Below are 16655 nucleotides of genomic sequence, written 5' to 3'. Positions count from 1 at the left end.
AGGGCGGAAGGGCGGGGCCGTGGTGTCAGGAAGGCGGGGCCGGGGCGGGGCGGGAGGGCGGAGCCGGAGCTCGTCGGGAGGGCGGGGCCGGGGCATCGAGCCCCGCCCTCCCGATCCCAGGCCCCGCCCTCCCGACGCACCGGCCCCGCCCTCCCACCATCAGAAGGCGCTGGGAGTGACCGCGGTGGGTTCAGAAGCTAGGGGGGCAGGGAGCTCGGCCTCCTGGGGCTCGGGACGCCCCAGCCCCCCCTCCCGAGCCCCCCAGCCCCGCCCTCTCGATGCCCCGACCCCTCTCCCAGCGGGAAGTGCTCTGCGGTGGCAGTTCTGTGATCTGTAGCATAGAGCCTGTGGCCCCGGCAGAAAACTCAGAAGAGATCGCTGGCCAGTGTCAGTGATGATTCTCTGCTGGGTCCTCTCAGCAGAAGAGCTCCCAGCCCCCTCCCGCTGTTACAGGCCTAAGGGTTGGGGTCAGCGACTTTCCCACAGTCCTCAATGTAAGTCTTAGTAAGAACAGGCGGCATCGGGTGTGGTGGGCACGCCTTGATCCCTGAGGCTCTGGAGGCCGAGGTAGGAGGATGTGAGTTCAAAGCCAGCCTCAGCAATTTAGGGAGGCCCAAGGAACTCAGCAGACCCTGTCTCTAAATAAAATGTTCAAAAGGGTTGGGGATGTGGCTCAGGGGTTAAGAGCCCCCTGGGTTCAATCCCTGGTTTAAAAAAAAAAAAAAGGAAGAAGAAGGAGGAGGAAAAGGAGGAAAATTTCTCATAGTGGGACTTAAATTCATTGTTGATATACTGACTCATTTTTCCCCCACTGACTTTCATCACAAGTTCAGGGAAATGTTACCAAAGAACATTTAATCCCAACATGTAATAAAAACCATTCTTGAGTTGTGAAATCCGTAGAAATGGAAAGAGAACTGGGCATGATGGCATACGTCTGTAATATGAGCAGTTTGGAAGGCTGAGGCAGGAGGATTGAAAGTTTGAGGCCAGCCCCAGCAACTTATCTAGGACCTAAGCAACTCAGAGAGACCTTATCTCAAAATAAAAAATGAAAAGGGCTGGGGATGTGGCTCAAATGGTTAAGCACCCCTGGGTTCAATCCCCAGTACCAAAAGAAAAAAAAAAAAAGAATTGAATCAATCTCCTAGAAGGCTACATGGTTTCTTCTAGGGATGAAGACTCCACGTTACTGTAGCCTGCTTTAGGTTTTAGCAGGAATTTCAAGTTTAAAGAACACACTGTCGTGGAGAGCAGTGGTATAAATCTGACCTCTGACTCTCTGATTGCTGCCTTGGCACAGGGAGCTGCCTGTACAGAAGTGCGGATCAAGACGGCCTGATTGCTATGGCGACGCCTGTGGGAGAAGACTCTGAGCAAAGGCCATAGTTATCAGTTGAGACCTTGGGTTCAGACACCAACTCCCAGGGATAGAGAATTTGAGCAAAACAGGATGACCCTGATGTCTTGCCAGTTCTGCATCCTTCAGGTGGCCTGCTTGGCTGACACTTTCCCACCAATGACCTTTTGATGAAACCTATGTGATAAACTTGCTGAGCTAGCTGTGGGTCTGTCTTCCCCCATCAGTTGGCGGAAACACCTGGCCCACCTTTTACTCTCTGTTCGTGTCTGTTTGTCCTTTCTTCATTCCCCCGTCACCCCTTGTCTGGTTTCTGAATTAACAGCAGGGCTCAGAACAGAGTTGAGAGGACTGTGACAAACTGTGACTCCGCTATCCACTGATTCATGAATACATAGGGCCGAGTGTGAGCCTGACTATCTACAGAGACAGTGAGGTGAAGGGGACAGAGATCGAGCTTTGACAGGAGCCCCGGATTTAAATCCAGGCTCCGCTCTTCATCCCTGAGCAGGTCAGATAGCTTATCATTTATCTGATCCTCATCATCCAGGACTCTGTATTGACAAATCCACCTGCACACCAATGTTGGTTTGTAACCCCCAAATCGATGACGACAGCATCTTCATGGTCACAAAGGGGCAAAAACAATTTTGAGTTGCCCAATGTGTGTTTCACCAGCTGAGGTCCCACAAAGCAGTGTTCTGGCTTCTTAATTCCGTCTCACACCAAATGGTCTGTTTGGTGTCCTGAGTTTTGCATTTTGTGCTTTTGGTTGCTGAGTCCACTGTTTGGAGTGTCCCCATCATAACGAAGTGCCATTTCCCAAGGGTGAGAAGGCTGAGGTGTACCTCATGGACACCATGGGCGTGTGTGTTAGATGACCTTCTGTGGGGCATGAATTATAGTGCTGCTGCTCACGAGTTCGGTGTTAGTAAATCAGTAATGATGGAGGACAGGTGAGGTTGGGCACCTGAGGAATTTTCAGGAAGCAGGTTTATTTGAGCTGCAGTGGTCCAGAGGGGCTGATGCCTAAAAATGTCTGGACCCCAAGTCTGGGAATTCTCAAAACTTTATTCTCAGTGGGGTGGTTACATGTCAGTGGGTGGGTACCTCATAGTCACTCTTTGTCCCCAGCTCAACAGAGGTGTCACACATTTTTTTCTGCAAACCTGGCATTTACAAAACAGAGAAAGCTTCAAACCACACTGAACTTTCTGCAGAATTCCTGTGAAATCTTGTTGACACTCTTTGTAAAAATCTTTCTGTTGAGAAGCTTAATTATGGCAAGGGTCTTTTGGGGGAGGGTGCCTGATCGGCTTCAATAATATATATTAAATAAATTATTCTTAAGAGACATGCATATGAAACATGGTTATGAACTAGGAGCAGCAGCTCAGGAGTCACTAATTCAGTATTTGCTATGACTTTACAGAACTCAGATTGCACAGATAAGGAAAGTCAAGTGTGCCGACCTTTGCACAAGGTCATGTCTTGCTCACCCAGCACTCCATCCTTCCCCCACTGTGGCAGGGGTCAGGACTCTTTAAAAATGATGGGCTCCCTCTAATTCCACAAACAGGGGAGGGCTGCACCTTTTTACACCCATAAAGTAGGCGTGGCCACGTGACTTGCCTGAACTAGTGACATGCTAACAGAATTCACATGTGTCACATCCAGGTAGAAGCAGAGAGCTGTCAGGGTCCGTCCCAGTCTTGCTCTGCTCTGTCCCCAGCATGGTGGAGACACGTCAATATGGCGCACCCATCACCTGGGCCTCTGCCTGCCCATCTGAGAGTCCAACTATGAGTGAGAAAACTGGGGAGCAGGTAGTGGTTTAATAGCCAGCGTATATAAAGAACCCCTATGACTCTTTTTAGATAGATATGACAGTAGAGTATGTTTTTACATATTATATACAAATCGAGTCTAGCTTCCCAGTCTTGTGGTTGTACATGATGTGGAGTTTCACTGGTCGTGTGTTCATATATGGACAGAGGAAAGTTATGTCGGGTTCATCCCACCATCTTTCCTGTTCCCATCCCCCTCCATTCCCCCCTATTCCCCTTTGTCTAATCCAATGAACTTCTATTCTTCCCTCCCTTCCCCTTATTTTGAGTTAGTGTCTGCACATCAGAGAGAACATTTAGCCTTTGGTTTGGGGGATTGGCTTACTTCACTTGGCATGATAGTCTCCAGTTCCATCCATTTACTGGCAAATGCCATCATTACATTCTTCTTTATGGCTGAGCAATATTCCGTTGTGTATATAGACCACATTTTCTTTATCCATTCATCTGTTGAAGGACACCTAGGTTGGCTCCATTGTGAGTTGAGCTGCTATAAACCTTGATGTGGCTGAGTCAGTGTAGTATGCTGATTTTCAGTCCTTTGGGTACAAACCAAGGAGTGGGTAGCTGGGTCCAATGGTGGTTCCATTCCAAATTTTTTGAGGAATCTCCATACTGCTTTCCACAGTGGCTGCACCAATTTGCAGTCCCACTAGCAATGTATGAGTGTGCCTTTCCTCCACATCCTCGACAACACTTATTGTTACTTGTGTTCTTGATAATTGCCATTCTGACTGGAGTGAGATGGAATCTCAGTGTAGTTTAATTTGCGTCTCTCTAATTGCTAGAGATGTTGGACAGTTTTTTATGTATTTGTTGACTGTATTTCTTCTTCTGTGAAGTGTCAGAAGAACACCTACAACTCAACAACTGAAAGACAACTCAGTTAAAAAGTGAGTAGAGGACTTAGACAAACACCTCTCAAAGAAGATTTATACGTTGTCAGTAAGCACATGAGGGGCTGGGGTTGTGGCTTAGCAGCAGAGCACTCGCCCAGCATGTGAAAGGCCCTGGGTTCAATCCTCAGCACCACATAAAAATAAATAAATAAAACAAAGATGTTGAGACCAACTACAACTAAAAAATAAATATTTAAAAAAAAGCACATGAAAAGAGACTCAGGACTAGCTATCAGGAGTGTGCAAATAAAACCCCAATGAGATATCTCAACACACCCAACCAAAGGACTGTGAATTTTTTTTTAAAATGGCAAAGATACAGAGAGATTAGAACTTCTGCATGCTACTGGTGGGAATATAAAATGGCACAGCAACTGTGGGACAGTCTGGAAGGTCCTCAAAAAGCTTAACAGAATCACCGTATGATGCAGCAATTCCACTCCTAGGTACATAGCAAACAAATAGATAAATAAACTGGAAGCGGAGATTTAGCAGTTGTCTACACCAAGTTCCCTGAAGCACTATTCACAATGGTCAGAAGGTAAAAGCGACCCAGGTTTCATCAGCAAATGAATGAATCAAGGTGCGAGTTTGTAAATACATAAATACAGGAACAATGGAATATTGAGTCAGCCAGGAAAGGGAAGTTGTGAGACATAGCACCACACAAGCTCACCTAGAAAGCATCATGCTTAGGGGAAAAAGCCAAACCCAACAGATACACCTGTGATCTCACTTACATGAAATAGCTAAGCCCCGCAAGTTGAGGGAGACAGGCAGTAGATTCCAGGTTACTAGAATCTACTAGTAACCACTGGATTCTGAATTGACTTAAACATAATTAAAATAGGAAATTTTAATAATGTTATTTAACTAATATGTTTATAAGTACTATTTATACATATATTTTATATGAATATATACATTTGTAATGTACATATATTTGCATATACACATATTACATATATACATATTATACATGTATTCTAAAATATAAATTTACATATAAACATGTGAAATAGACATGAATATAAAATATATATTTATGTATTATGTTAAATGACATTTTAATAATATAAACATTAATAATATGTTACTAAAATCTATTTACCACAATAAAAGCATTTTAATTAAAGTAAAATGTCCTGTGAAGCCAGAAATACCTTGATGGAATGTGTTATTTCAGCATAATGCAGCTCATTCTAACCAGAATTTTCCTGTCTGATTCTCTCTAAAATGGCATAAAATAGGGCGTTTAGGGTTTCCTGACAGTCTGTACCCTTGAACTCTTCCTTGATCTTCTGATCTTTCAGAATAGGACAGACAAATTTTTTTGCCACCGTATCCATATTCTTTTTCTTTTTAATTTTTAAATTTTATTTATTATTATTATTTTTATTTTTTATTATTATTATTTGGTACTGGGGATTGAACTCAGGGGCACTTAACCACTGAGTCACATCCCCGGCCCTTTTTATTTTATTTTGAAACAGGGTCTTGCTGAGTTGCCTAGGGCTTTGCTAAGTTGCTGAGTCTGGCCTCTACCTTGCAATGCTCCTGCCTCAGCCTCCTGATCCCCTGAGATTTTATCCATGATTCTTTGAAGTTTAGTGGGGCAGGGCCAGTTACTGGGGCCAAAGTTACCGCCATAGTCAGGAATCCCTAGTTCCTCGTGTATAAGTGGCCCACTTTCTTGTGGACTCACAGCCTTCCTTTCCTTTAATGGGTAGACACGAAGCCTCCTTCAATGAGCTACCTGCAAACAAAGGTCACTGTAACTGCGGGTGTCATTTAAAAAGAGTTTCCATGAATGTCCTGGGATCAGCAATAGTTCATCGTCCCTTGGAGAAAGAATTCCCTCCTTGGATTGTAGCGTGTGTCTTTGTGAATCATGTTGGACAGTGAAACTTTGGATGAGTCCCAGGACGTCCGCTGTTGCTTTCGTACTCAAGCAGGGTTGGCATGACGTTGTGACACGGCACTTAGTAATAAGCGCACTAAGTAATAAGCTTTTTGAGGACCTTCCAGACGGTTCCACAGTGGCTGTGCCATTTTATATTCCCACCAGTAGCATGCAGATGTTCTAATCTCTCTGTATCTTTGCCAGGGGACAGACGAGCTAGTTAAGGTGTATGTGAAGCCATATACAAAACGCAAAAGCCGGGTGGGGTACTCCTAAAGAGGCCACCAAGAAAAGAGGTAGCCCCAAAACTCAGACATTCGGAGAGGACACAGAGAGGACATTCAGAGAGGTCACCTCCTCTCTTCGAGACAGGTCCTGATTTTATCCTGAGCAGCAGTAGGGATTAAGTTCGAGGCCAGCCTCAGCAATTTATCGAGGCCCTAAGCAATTTAGCAAGAGCCTGTCTCTTAAAAAAAAAAAAAAAAAGGGCTGAGGATGTGGCTCAGTGGTTAAGCACCCCTGGGTTCAATCCCAACGGGAGGCTGAGGCAGGAGGATCGCAAGTCCAAAGCCAGCCTCAGCAACTTAGTGAGGCCCTAAGCAACTCAGTGAGACCCTGTCTCTAAATAAAATATAAAAAAGGGCTGGGGATGGGGCTCAGTGGTGAAGCACTCCTGGGTTCAATCCCCAGTACCAAAAAAAGGAGGAGATAGAAGTCAACATGAGCAGGATCCCTGTGAACCTGAACAGGCTTTGAAGAGGATTGAAGGTCACAAGGGACTCACTCCTTTTCGGCAGAGCCTGCCAGATCACCTGCCCTGTGGTAGGGGACGCTTTGGGAGGCTGCTATTTAACATAGACTTATAAATGTTTCCATAATGGGGCACCCTGATCAGTAATGGGCCTTCAAGTCATCCATCGAATTGTTGATTGTCTTGGGAAAACATATCTTTACGCACTCCACACACATTGTTGGAGTACTGGTAGAAAGAAGAAATGTCACCGGTGGACTGAAGGCTGGAGTTATAAAGGACGTGTCTAGGCTCTACAGAGTCACGCCAAGCCTTTGGTGACTTCAGAACGCAGTCCTCAGGAGGGACCTTGCCACCCCAGAGATCTGCAGCACACGGCTCCACCTCAGCTGGTCACACCAAGTTGGGGTCCCACCTCCGTCTTCACCACCTGGAACTTCTCTGATCCCACCTCCCGACGTCAACCCAGAGCAAGGTCGTCAGGGCTGTCTCTGGGGAACTGGGAGAAGCTCCTAGGTCTGGGACAGATTCCTGAGCTGAAGCCCTGCTGACTCAGCTGCTGAGGGCGAAGAGACGCTTTGGGAAAGCCACCACAGATCTGTGCAGGGAGGAGGAGAGGACGCTGGGATCCCAAAGGCGGAAATCCAGCCCCAGGCACCCTCCAGCGACAGCTTCTGATTCCTCCTGTCGCCCTACTGGCTGCCGGGTCTCTTGGGAGAGCACCACGCCTTTATCACCATGTGACTTTCCCCCTGGGACATCAGGCTAGTTTTCTGTCATGACATTCCTTACAACCTGTGTTTCTTGCTTAGGCTAAAGTAGGTGGCTCCAGGGCTCGGTATCACCCTCTGCGCCACCAGTGTGGCGTCGTATCTGAATACGGAAGAAAAGCCAGGAAGTATCTGGATCGTTCCATTCCATATTCTAATTTTTCAAAGAATTTTTATTTGTTCTTTTTAGTTATACAGGGCAGTAGAATGTATTTCAATATATTATACATACATGGCGTCTAACTTCCCATTCTTGTGGTTGGACTTGATGTGGAGTTTCCCTGGTCGTGTGTTCATGCATATATGAACGTGTGGAAAGTTCTGTCCCATTCACTCCACTGTCTTTCCTATTCCCATCCCCCTCCCTTCCCTTCATTCCCCTTTGTCTAACCCAGTAGACTTCTCTTATTACCTCCCCTACCCAGATTGTGTCTTAGAATTTGCATATCAGAAAGAACATTTGGCCTCTGGTTTTTTGGGACTGGCTTATTTCATTTAGCATGATAGTCTCCAGTTCCATCCATTTACCAGCAAATGCCATCATTTCAATCTTCTTTAAGGCTGAGTAATATTCCATAGTGTATATATACCACATTTTCTTTATCCATTCATTTGTTGAAGGGCACCTAGGTTGGTCCCATAGCTTAGCTATTGTGAATTAAGCTGCTGTAACCATTGATGTAGCTATATTACTGATGCTGATTTTAAGTCCTTTAGATATATGCCAAGGAGTGGGATGTCTGGGTCAAATGGTGGTTCCACTCCATGTGTTTTGAGGAATCTCCACACTGCTTTCCAGAGTGGTTGCACCAATTTGCAGTCCCGCAGCAAGGCCATACTCTAAATTTGGTTTTGTGTTCGTGCTATCTGTTGAACTTGAGGGCCACATGCTTCACCTCCACTCTTATTTAACCGTCATGATATTTGGGGTGCCTGTTGTGAGCAGTTATGTGACTTGCTTGGGAACCTAGAGATGGGAAATGATAGTCGGTGGCTGGAGGTCCAGGTCTACTGCCTTGTGGTACAAGATGCGGAGAAGATTCCCGCCTGCGTCAGCCTCACACAGTAGGCCAGAGGGATCCTTCCAGGTGCTGGATCAGGAGGGGCTCCCCGGGATGGTGATGTTGTGCAGTACCTGGGGGCCCTGGAGAGGAGGTTGGGCAGGCTCTGGTGGCCATGCACCTGGCAATACATTTCATGCAAGATACACCCCTAGGCGTGTCTCCTTAAACCTGGCCCTTGTCCATGAGCCACGTGCTACAGGACTCTCCTGAAGAAGTCCCTAATCGTGTGCCAGTCTCCCATGAGCAAGTAGCCAGTCACGGCCACCACACTCATTTAGGATGGGACTGTTCCTTCTCAGAGCTGCTGGCTCCTTCAAAACCCAGAACCTGCCAGTCTCCCTGCCAGGTGCCTCTCTATTGCTGGGTGCATGACCATGGGAGCTGCCCAACCCTCCTCTCCACAGCCCCCAGTTCCCGCACAGCATCGCCATCTCGGGGAGTCCTTCTGGGTCTGCACCTTGAAGGAGCCCGTGGGACTGCTGCCGGAGGCTGATGCAGGTGGGAATCATCCTGCAGAGGTCCACTGCCTCCCAGAAGCCAGCTGGGCTGGGTCAGAGCTCTGCCTATGGTTGCTTTGGGGGTTGGATTTGGACACGGATGGGCACCTGATGGAGGATGGTTCTGATCACTGGTTAAGGAACTAAAGACGGCTTTCCGCATGTTTCTAACTCACCAGTGCAAGCCTCTCCCCTGCTAAAGCTCATGGCTTGGCTTCTAGAGATCAAGGTGGAGGAGACTTCGCTGCTCTTCACCCCAGCAAGCCCAACCCATGTGTTCAGATCCAAGGCTCCCCAGACACAAGGGATTAGACCAGTGTGTGGAGGGGACCCCAGGAGGGAGTTGGAGCCTTGGGCTCTGTCCTCTCGTTTTCTTGAATGAGCTTGTTCAGTGAGGGCTGCTCATGATGCTCAGAGAGCCTGGGAAGCATTTTCCATGACGTGATGTGAACCTGTAGGATTTTTTTCTGCTCCTCCTCTATGACAGCATATCTTGTCTTTTCTCTCCCTTGTTATACACATGGCTGGATGGTAGAATGTCTTTTTTCCCCCCGTACCAAGGATTGAACCAGGGCACTTAACCACCAAGCCATACACCAGCCCTTTTTATATTTTATTTAAAGGCAGGGTTTTGTAAGTTGCTTAGAGTATCACTAAGGTGCTGAGGCTGGCTTTGAACAGGCCATCCTCCTGCCTCAGCCTCCTGAGTCACTGGAATTACAGATTATACCAACATACCAACTTCTATTTTTTGTTGTTGTTGTTGTTCCGGGGATTGGATTCAGGAGCACTCGACCACTGAGCCACATCCCCAACCCATTTATATATTTTATTTAGAGACAGGGTATCATGAGTTGCTTAGGGCCTTGCTTTTGCTGAGGCTGGCTTTGAACTCCCAGTCCTCCTGCCTCAGCCTCCCAAGCCGCTGGGATTATAGGCTTGCGCCACCACGCCTGATTCCCAATTTCTGTTTTCTTTTCTCGGCAAAATGAGGTTCTTGGTGCTTTCCGCATACATCAGATTGAAGGAGCTTCAGAAAGTGCAGGAATAGACCCTACGGGTCATAAACAGGAGCACTGTAAGATATGCAAAAATCTTCACACTCCTGGCGATGCAAAGTTACGCGCTGTGCGCCCCAAGTTTGGTGAGCCTCTTTCTGATGGCTGGCAGCTACAGCCCGCCTCACAAGTGGCTCCAGACTTGGAAGGCTTTTCACATAGGTGGAGGCTGAGGTACCCAGGAGTTCACCCCGTGCCAGAGACAGGCTTGGACTGCAGCACCCAGGCAGGCGCAGGCATATCCCTTGGCTAGGGAGGCACCCCACACGCCAGAGACGCTCAGAAAATGGTAAAGCCAGTGGGACACGGGGGACTCCAGCGAGAAAGCCCTACCCTGCGGCCTCCCCAGCGTGATCACTGATCTCTCCTTTGCTATCCAAGCGCCTTGGCTTTATTTTTCCCTTGCAGAGAGGGGAAGCCCCAAGTGAAGGGCGATTTGCTTGGCTCTCTCTTTAAGGATGTGTTTTTCCCCTTGCAGTAAGAAGTGCAGGCTGTGGGCTGTGTCCCGCTGGGTGGGGGCCATCGAGTTGGGTTGCGCCCTACGTGGGGGGCGGGGAATCCTGGTCCCCTTACGGGGCAGTGGGCAGTGGACGTGAGTGAGGACACGTGTTCTTTTTTCTCCTTCAGGTGCACCAATATTACAGCTGCCTGCCAGAAGAGAAAGTCCCCTATGTCAACAGCCCCGGAGAGAAACTGCGAATCAAGCAGCTGCTGCACCAGCTCCCGCCACATGACAATGAGGTAAGAGGGTCCAGGCTCCGGAGGACCTCTGTGAATTGTCTGTGATCAGCCGGTGGCTGAAGAAAACTCTGGCAATTTGCTTGAGGTTTTTGCTTCTTTAAGGAGGGGCAAAGGACAGTGACCAGTACTTTCCAAAAAGTGTCACCCCCTCCAAAACAAAAACAGAGTGTCATCATGGGCTGGGTTAGCCTCCGTGGCAGGCACTGCTCGCTGGGGGAAGGAACCAGGGAGCAATAAAGTAAGAAAGCTCAGGTCTGGGTCCTCTGAGTGCCTGCGTGGGTTGCAGCGATGACTGAGTCCCTGGGTCCTCTGAAGCCCTGATGAGACTTGGCGAGTCTCTGGGACTTGTCCAGCCCCATTTCCTGTTGAATGGGTGAGCACGTCCTCCACGTTCCACGGGTCTCAACCTCAGGGGCTTTTGTCACAATGAAGTCCGGATTCTTAGGGTCATCCTCTGCCCTTTTGAAAGTGTGGCTCACCAACTGCACTTTTTTTCTGAATGCAGGAACGCCGTGCGCTAAGCCACATCCTCCTCATCCTTGAGATCACATTGATCATAGAGGGACTTTGTGGACTTTGTGGCAAAAGATCTTGCTGGAAGGGATTAGGTTTGCCAGCTAGAAATTAATTTTTAGGTATCTGCTTTTGAAAAATAGGACTCCTGTGAAATCCTTCGATTTAACTTGGCATTTAAAACAAAGCATGGTTTTAGATAGAAAGGAAAAAACAACCCCTTTACAAAAATGGACAGCCGATTTCTTCCGACTCCCCCCACCCCAACAGGAAGTGAATGAGTGCTTTTTAGTTTTGTCTTCCCACATTGGAATAAAAGGGGACCATTTGAGAACCTCAAGAACAAATGTACCAGAGGCGCACACCTGGAATCTCAGTGGCTCGGGAGGCTGAGGCAGGAGGATCGAGAGTTCAAAGCCAGCCTCAGCAAAAGCGAGACCCTAAGCAACTCAGTGAGGCCCTGTCTCTAAATAAAATACAAAATAGGGCTGGGGATGTGGGTCAGTAGTCGAGTGCCCCTGGGTTCAACCCCAGTTACCTCCCTCCCCCCCAAAATGTTAAAAAATGTCAGGGCCTAGGCCGGGGTGCATCTCTGTGGTAGAGCCTGACTGGCTGCTCAAGACCCTGGGTTCCAATCCCCAGGACCACAAAAAAAACAAATAAATGAATTTGGGTCAGCAGAACCAAAGCTTAAATCTGTCGTAACCTTTCTAGAAAGAGAGCTGCAATTCTCTTTCTGCTGCTTCCTTCACACTTCATGAAACAAACACAAATCATGCTTTCTCCTTTAAATCTGAGAGCAAATGTTGTAACCTGTTGTCCAATTAAACTAATTTTGAAGTGAAAATGCGGGTTTTCACAAGCAGGAGGGGCGTGTCTGCCTTTAAAAATGTGCTCATAACATGTCAGTAGTGGAGCCGTCTGTCCCGGGCAGCTCAGATCACTGCAGTTCTCTTTCTGAAACATTCCATGAGGACGTTTTTTGGTTTGGGGGATTTTTTTTTTCCTTTTCCTTTTTTGGTACCAGGGATTGAACCCAGGGGCACTTAACCACTGAGCCCCATCCCCAACCCTTTTGTATATTTTATTTTAATATTTTTTCTAGTTGTAGATAGACACAATATCTTTATTTATTTGTTTTTATGTGGTGCTGAGGATTGAACCCAGTCAGTTGCCTCACATGTGCAAGGCAGGCACTCGACCACTGAGCCCCATCCCCAGCCCTATTTTGTATTTTACTTAGAGACAGGGTCTCACTGAGTTGCTTAGGGCCTCACTAAATTGCTGAGGCTGGCCTCCAACTCATGATCCTCCTGCCTCAGCCTCCAGAGCTGCTGAAATTACAGGCGTGTGCCACCGCACCCAGCTAAACGACTCACTTTTAAAACCAGCATTAATAGATAATAGTTCAGAAATATGTTGCAATGACCAGATCTGCAGAAATAAGGGAGAAAATGGCAAATGCTGAATTTGAGTGTCCTTCCCTTAATTCTGTGTTCAACAAGAAGAACAATCTCTGTTGCACATTGTCACACTTAGCCGAAGCCCAGCAGGCGGCCCTTTTCCTCCTGCTCCCAGACAAACCAGCCTTCCCATCCTGCAACCCTGAGCACACCTGTGCTGCAGCTTCACAGGCTCGAGCCTCCACGTTCCCACTCTCCCAAGTGAGATGGGGACAGAAGCCATGTGCACATTGACAGTGGCCCTGGCTCAGTGGCCTGGGACCATTCTTGGTGCCAAGGACCCTTTACCTAGGTAGCTGCAGGAGAAAGTATCAGGTACCTACAATTGGGAGGAAAGACACATCCCAGAGCTTTGCCAGCTCCGCCTGTCCATGTGACTTGGGCCTGAGGGTGGTCCACAGAGTGAGGGAAGACAGGGAGAAAGAAGCACTTGCAGAATCCATGGGCTGCCTGGGGCCTGGGCTCCGGAGTTCAGAGCCCTCCGTTAGCCCCTCGGGTTGTCGGTGATCTTAGGTGCAGCTCATCTTAAGTCGCTCCAAGCCCGAGACTGCTGTCGACCAGGCAGGGACTGGAAAACCAAGCAGCAGCAGGAAACTCTGGGGCCTGGGCTTCAGGACTCTCACGGGGCGTCTGCCTTCTGTGTGTGTGCTCAGGTTCGATACTGCAACTCCCTGGATGAGGAGGAGAAGAGGGAGCTTAAGTTGTTCAGCAACCAGAGGAAACGTGAAAACCTGGGCAGAGGGAATGTCAGGCCCTTCCCTGTCACCATGACAGGGGCCATTTGTGAGCAGGTGAGTGTGGACTCCTGGGTCGGAAGAGGAATTGTTCGTTCATTCATTCAACTGTTCATTCATTCATTTGTCCCTCCTTCATGCATTTGTCCATTCATTCATTTGTTCATTCATCTGTTTATTCATTCATTCATTCATCTGTTTATTCATTCATTCATCCATCCATCCATTCACCCACTCATTCATTCATTTTTTCATCTGCCCATTCATTCATTTTACAGTTGTTTTTGTTGAGTACCTACTGTGCACCTGGCACTTTTCTAGACTCGAGAATGCAGTAGTATATAAGACATGAAAACCTAATGTTGCCTTTGTAAGGAAGCGCTCTCTGGAGAAAGAAGACAATACATTCAACCAAGAACAACAAAAAATATGTCAGAGAAGGGGACCGGGAAGGAGTGGGAGGCTAGAGAAGCTGTAGGCTTAGATGGGAGAGAAGACTCCACTTAGAAGGGGGCATCTCGGCAAAGACTTGCAAGAGGGAGGGAGTCATGCAGGGGTTGGGGCACCAGGAACAACAGCTTGTGGCTGGGGTAGAGCGGGTGAAGGAAGACAGTTAGCAAATAAAGTGAGAGTTCGTGGAGGGTCATGTGAGCCCCTGGAAGTACCTGGCAGAGGACTGACATGAGGGATTCATATTTGAAATGTGTGCATTTACTAATGGAGATGGCCTGGACCATGATCCAGCCCCTCTCCCAGGATCTTCCCAGTACCAGTGCCCTTTAAAGGGTGGGATCTGAATTTAAAAAAGAAAAAAAGGGGTAGGACTTGGCCACTGAGTCTGGTGATGCACACCTGTAATCCCAGCGACTTCAGAGGCAGAGGCAAGAGGATCACAGTTTGAGGCCAGCCTCAGTGACTTAGGGAGACTCTGTCTCAAAATTAAAAGGGGTGGGGAGGTAGCTCAGTGGTAGATCACCCCAGTACTGGGAGGGGGGAAGTGGTACATTTCGATCAAGACTATGTAAAAGGATGTCAGAAGAGAGTAGAAGCAAACTTGAATGATACCTGGAAAAGGTAGTTAAAGCGGTAGGCCCTGGTAGGCCCGCCCACTCCCAGTTCCATCCGATGGTGCAGGCCCCAGCCCTCGGCCACGCCCCGGACACGCCCCTCGGCCACGCCCCTCGCCTGCCCTCCTTCCTCCCCAGCCTGCTCCTGCTGGTGTTGAGCAGGTGACCCTCTGAGTGCAGCTTGGAATTTCTAGAAGATATGCACGGCCCCTTGCCTGGTGTTATGCTGAGGTTTTTTTCTTCCCGTCCCCCCTTCCTAAAGACAATAAAGAGACCTCCTTCTCCAGGTCTCTTTATTGTCATCTCATGGAGACCCTAGGCAAGGGCAGGAGAAGGACCCGCAAGACCTGCCCCGCCAAGGAACGTAAAGGAACGTAAAGGAAGGAACACAGTGGGGCTGGTCACCAGCTGGTGGTGGTGGCCTTTTGTCATTTGTGCACAGCACTAGGAGATGGGGCTGGTGTCTGGGTGCTGATGTGTCTCTTTGGCTCACAGTGCGGAGGCCAGATTAATGGCGGGGACATCGCCGTGTTCGCCTCGCGCGCCGGCCACGGGGTTTGCTGGCACCCGCCGTGCTTCATCTGCACCGTCTGCAACGAGCTCCTGGTGGATCTGATCTACTTCTACCAAGACGGGAAGATCTACTGCGGCCGGCACCATGCCGAGTGCTTGAAGCCCCGCTGCGCAGCCTGCGATGAGGTCAGAGCCCGCACCTGTCCCCTGTCACCCCCTGGGCTGCGTCACAGCCACAGCCTCCTCCTTCTGTAGCTTCCTGTACAGCAGAGAACTATAGGCAAACCTTAACCCTTTCAAGAACCTTCGCTGGGTGTGGTGACAGCCCACTGTAATCCCAGTGATTCAGGAAGTAGAGGCAGGAGGGTGGCAAGTTCCAGGCCAGCCTGGGCAGCTTGGTGACATCCTGTCTCAAAGTTTAAGAAAGAAAGAAAAAGGTCTGGGGATATAACTCAGTGGTACAGACTCAGGGTTCAATCTCCAGGAACCACACCCCCAATCCCTGCAAAAATGAGGTCGCTACATGGCTGGGTTTATGGCCCAATTTACTGAGTGTGGCCAGGGAAATTCTCAAGGGGATACGGTTGGCACTAGATCAGCTCAGAACTTTAAAAAAAAAAGCATTGTGAAGCTTTAGATTTCAGCCTAAATCCTAGGGAATGATATGAGGTGCCACTTGCCCAAGATTTGATGGGACAGGCTGGTTAGAGAAAAGAAGAGACTGGGTAGTGCTATTTGATTTACCCATTGTTTAAACAAGTTCTCAGTGAAAATTCAGGGGGCAGATGGCTATTCTGCCAGGGCACCTAACTCTAGGCGGTGTCCAAATGTGTTACACAGGTAAGAAGTCAGAATAGAACGTAAGGCCCCTACCTGGCATCCAGCCCTCCCCTGAGCCAGAAGTTAGCTCACGTCTGATGTGTGGGCTGCAGGAGAGAAGACCTGATTCAGAATGAAAGACTGGGGGCAGAGAGAGGAACGGTCCAAACCTGACCACTTTTATGAGAATCCTGTGGGGTAAGGCCTTAGACCCAGGCTTCCTTCTGCATAGAGGTGTTTTGGGGTCCACCTGACCTTATAAGCAAGCAATCTGGGAGAGAACACTGCCCTTTTCCAGCTGGAACCCACAATCACATGGGTGTTTCTCTTATAAAATGGCCTAAAAGGGATTCTCAATGTCAGGAGGGCACCTGTAATCCCAGCAATTCAGGAGGCTGAGGCAGGAGGACCACAAGTTGAAGGCCAGCCCCAGCAACTTAGTGAGGGCCTAAGCAACTTAGCGAGACCCTGTCTCAAAATTAAAAAAAAAATAAAATAAATAGGGCTGGAGATGTGGCTCAGTGGTTTAGCACCCCTGGGTTCAATCACCACGGTACCAAAAAATAATTATAATAATTTGGGTTCTAATGCCAATAGCAATGCACCAGAGAGACTCTGTGAGCATACACTGGGGAACTGAACTCAGATCCAGCTCT

The 16655-nt window shown here is 48.4% G+C and overlaps 1 protein-coding gene across 3 annotated transcripts in view; it reads left to right on the top strand.

Moving 5' to 3' along the window:
- Positions 1 to 16655, top strand: part of Prickle2 (prickle planar cell polarity protein 2) — a 330973-nt gene that overhangs the window by 263280 nt on the left and 51038 nt on the right. For all 3 annotated transcript variants that reach the window (XM_048801221.1, XM_015494502.2, XM_048801220.1), the window contains exons 3-5: positions 10777 to 10890; positions 13520 to 13657; positions 15163 to 15366. In XM_048801221.1, coding sequence (XP_048657178.1) covers positions 10777 to 10890; positions 13520 to 13657; positions 15163 to 15366 — 456 coding nt within the window. The remainder of the gene's footprint in view (positions 1 to 10776; positions 10891 to 13519; positions 13658 to 15162; positions 15367 to 16655) is intronic.

The sequence above is a fragment of the Marmota marmota genome, unplaced genomic scaffold (genome assembly GCF_001458135.2).
Source record: "Marmota marmota marmota unplaced genomic scaffold, marMar, whole genome shotgun sequence".
NCBI classification, from domain to species: Eukaryota; Metazoa; Chordata; class Mammalia; order Rodentia; family Sciuridae; genus Marmota; species Marmota marmota.
This window is presented reverse-complemented; position numbering and strand designations above follow the sequence as displayed.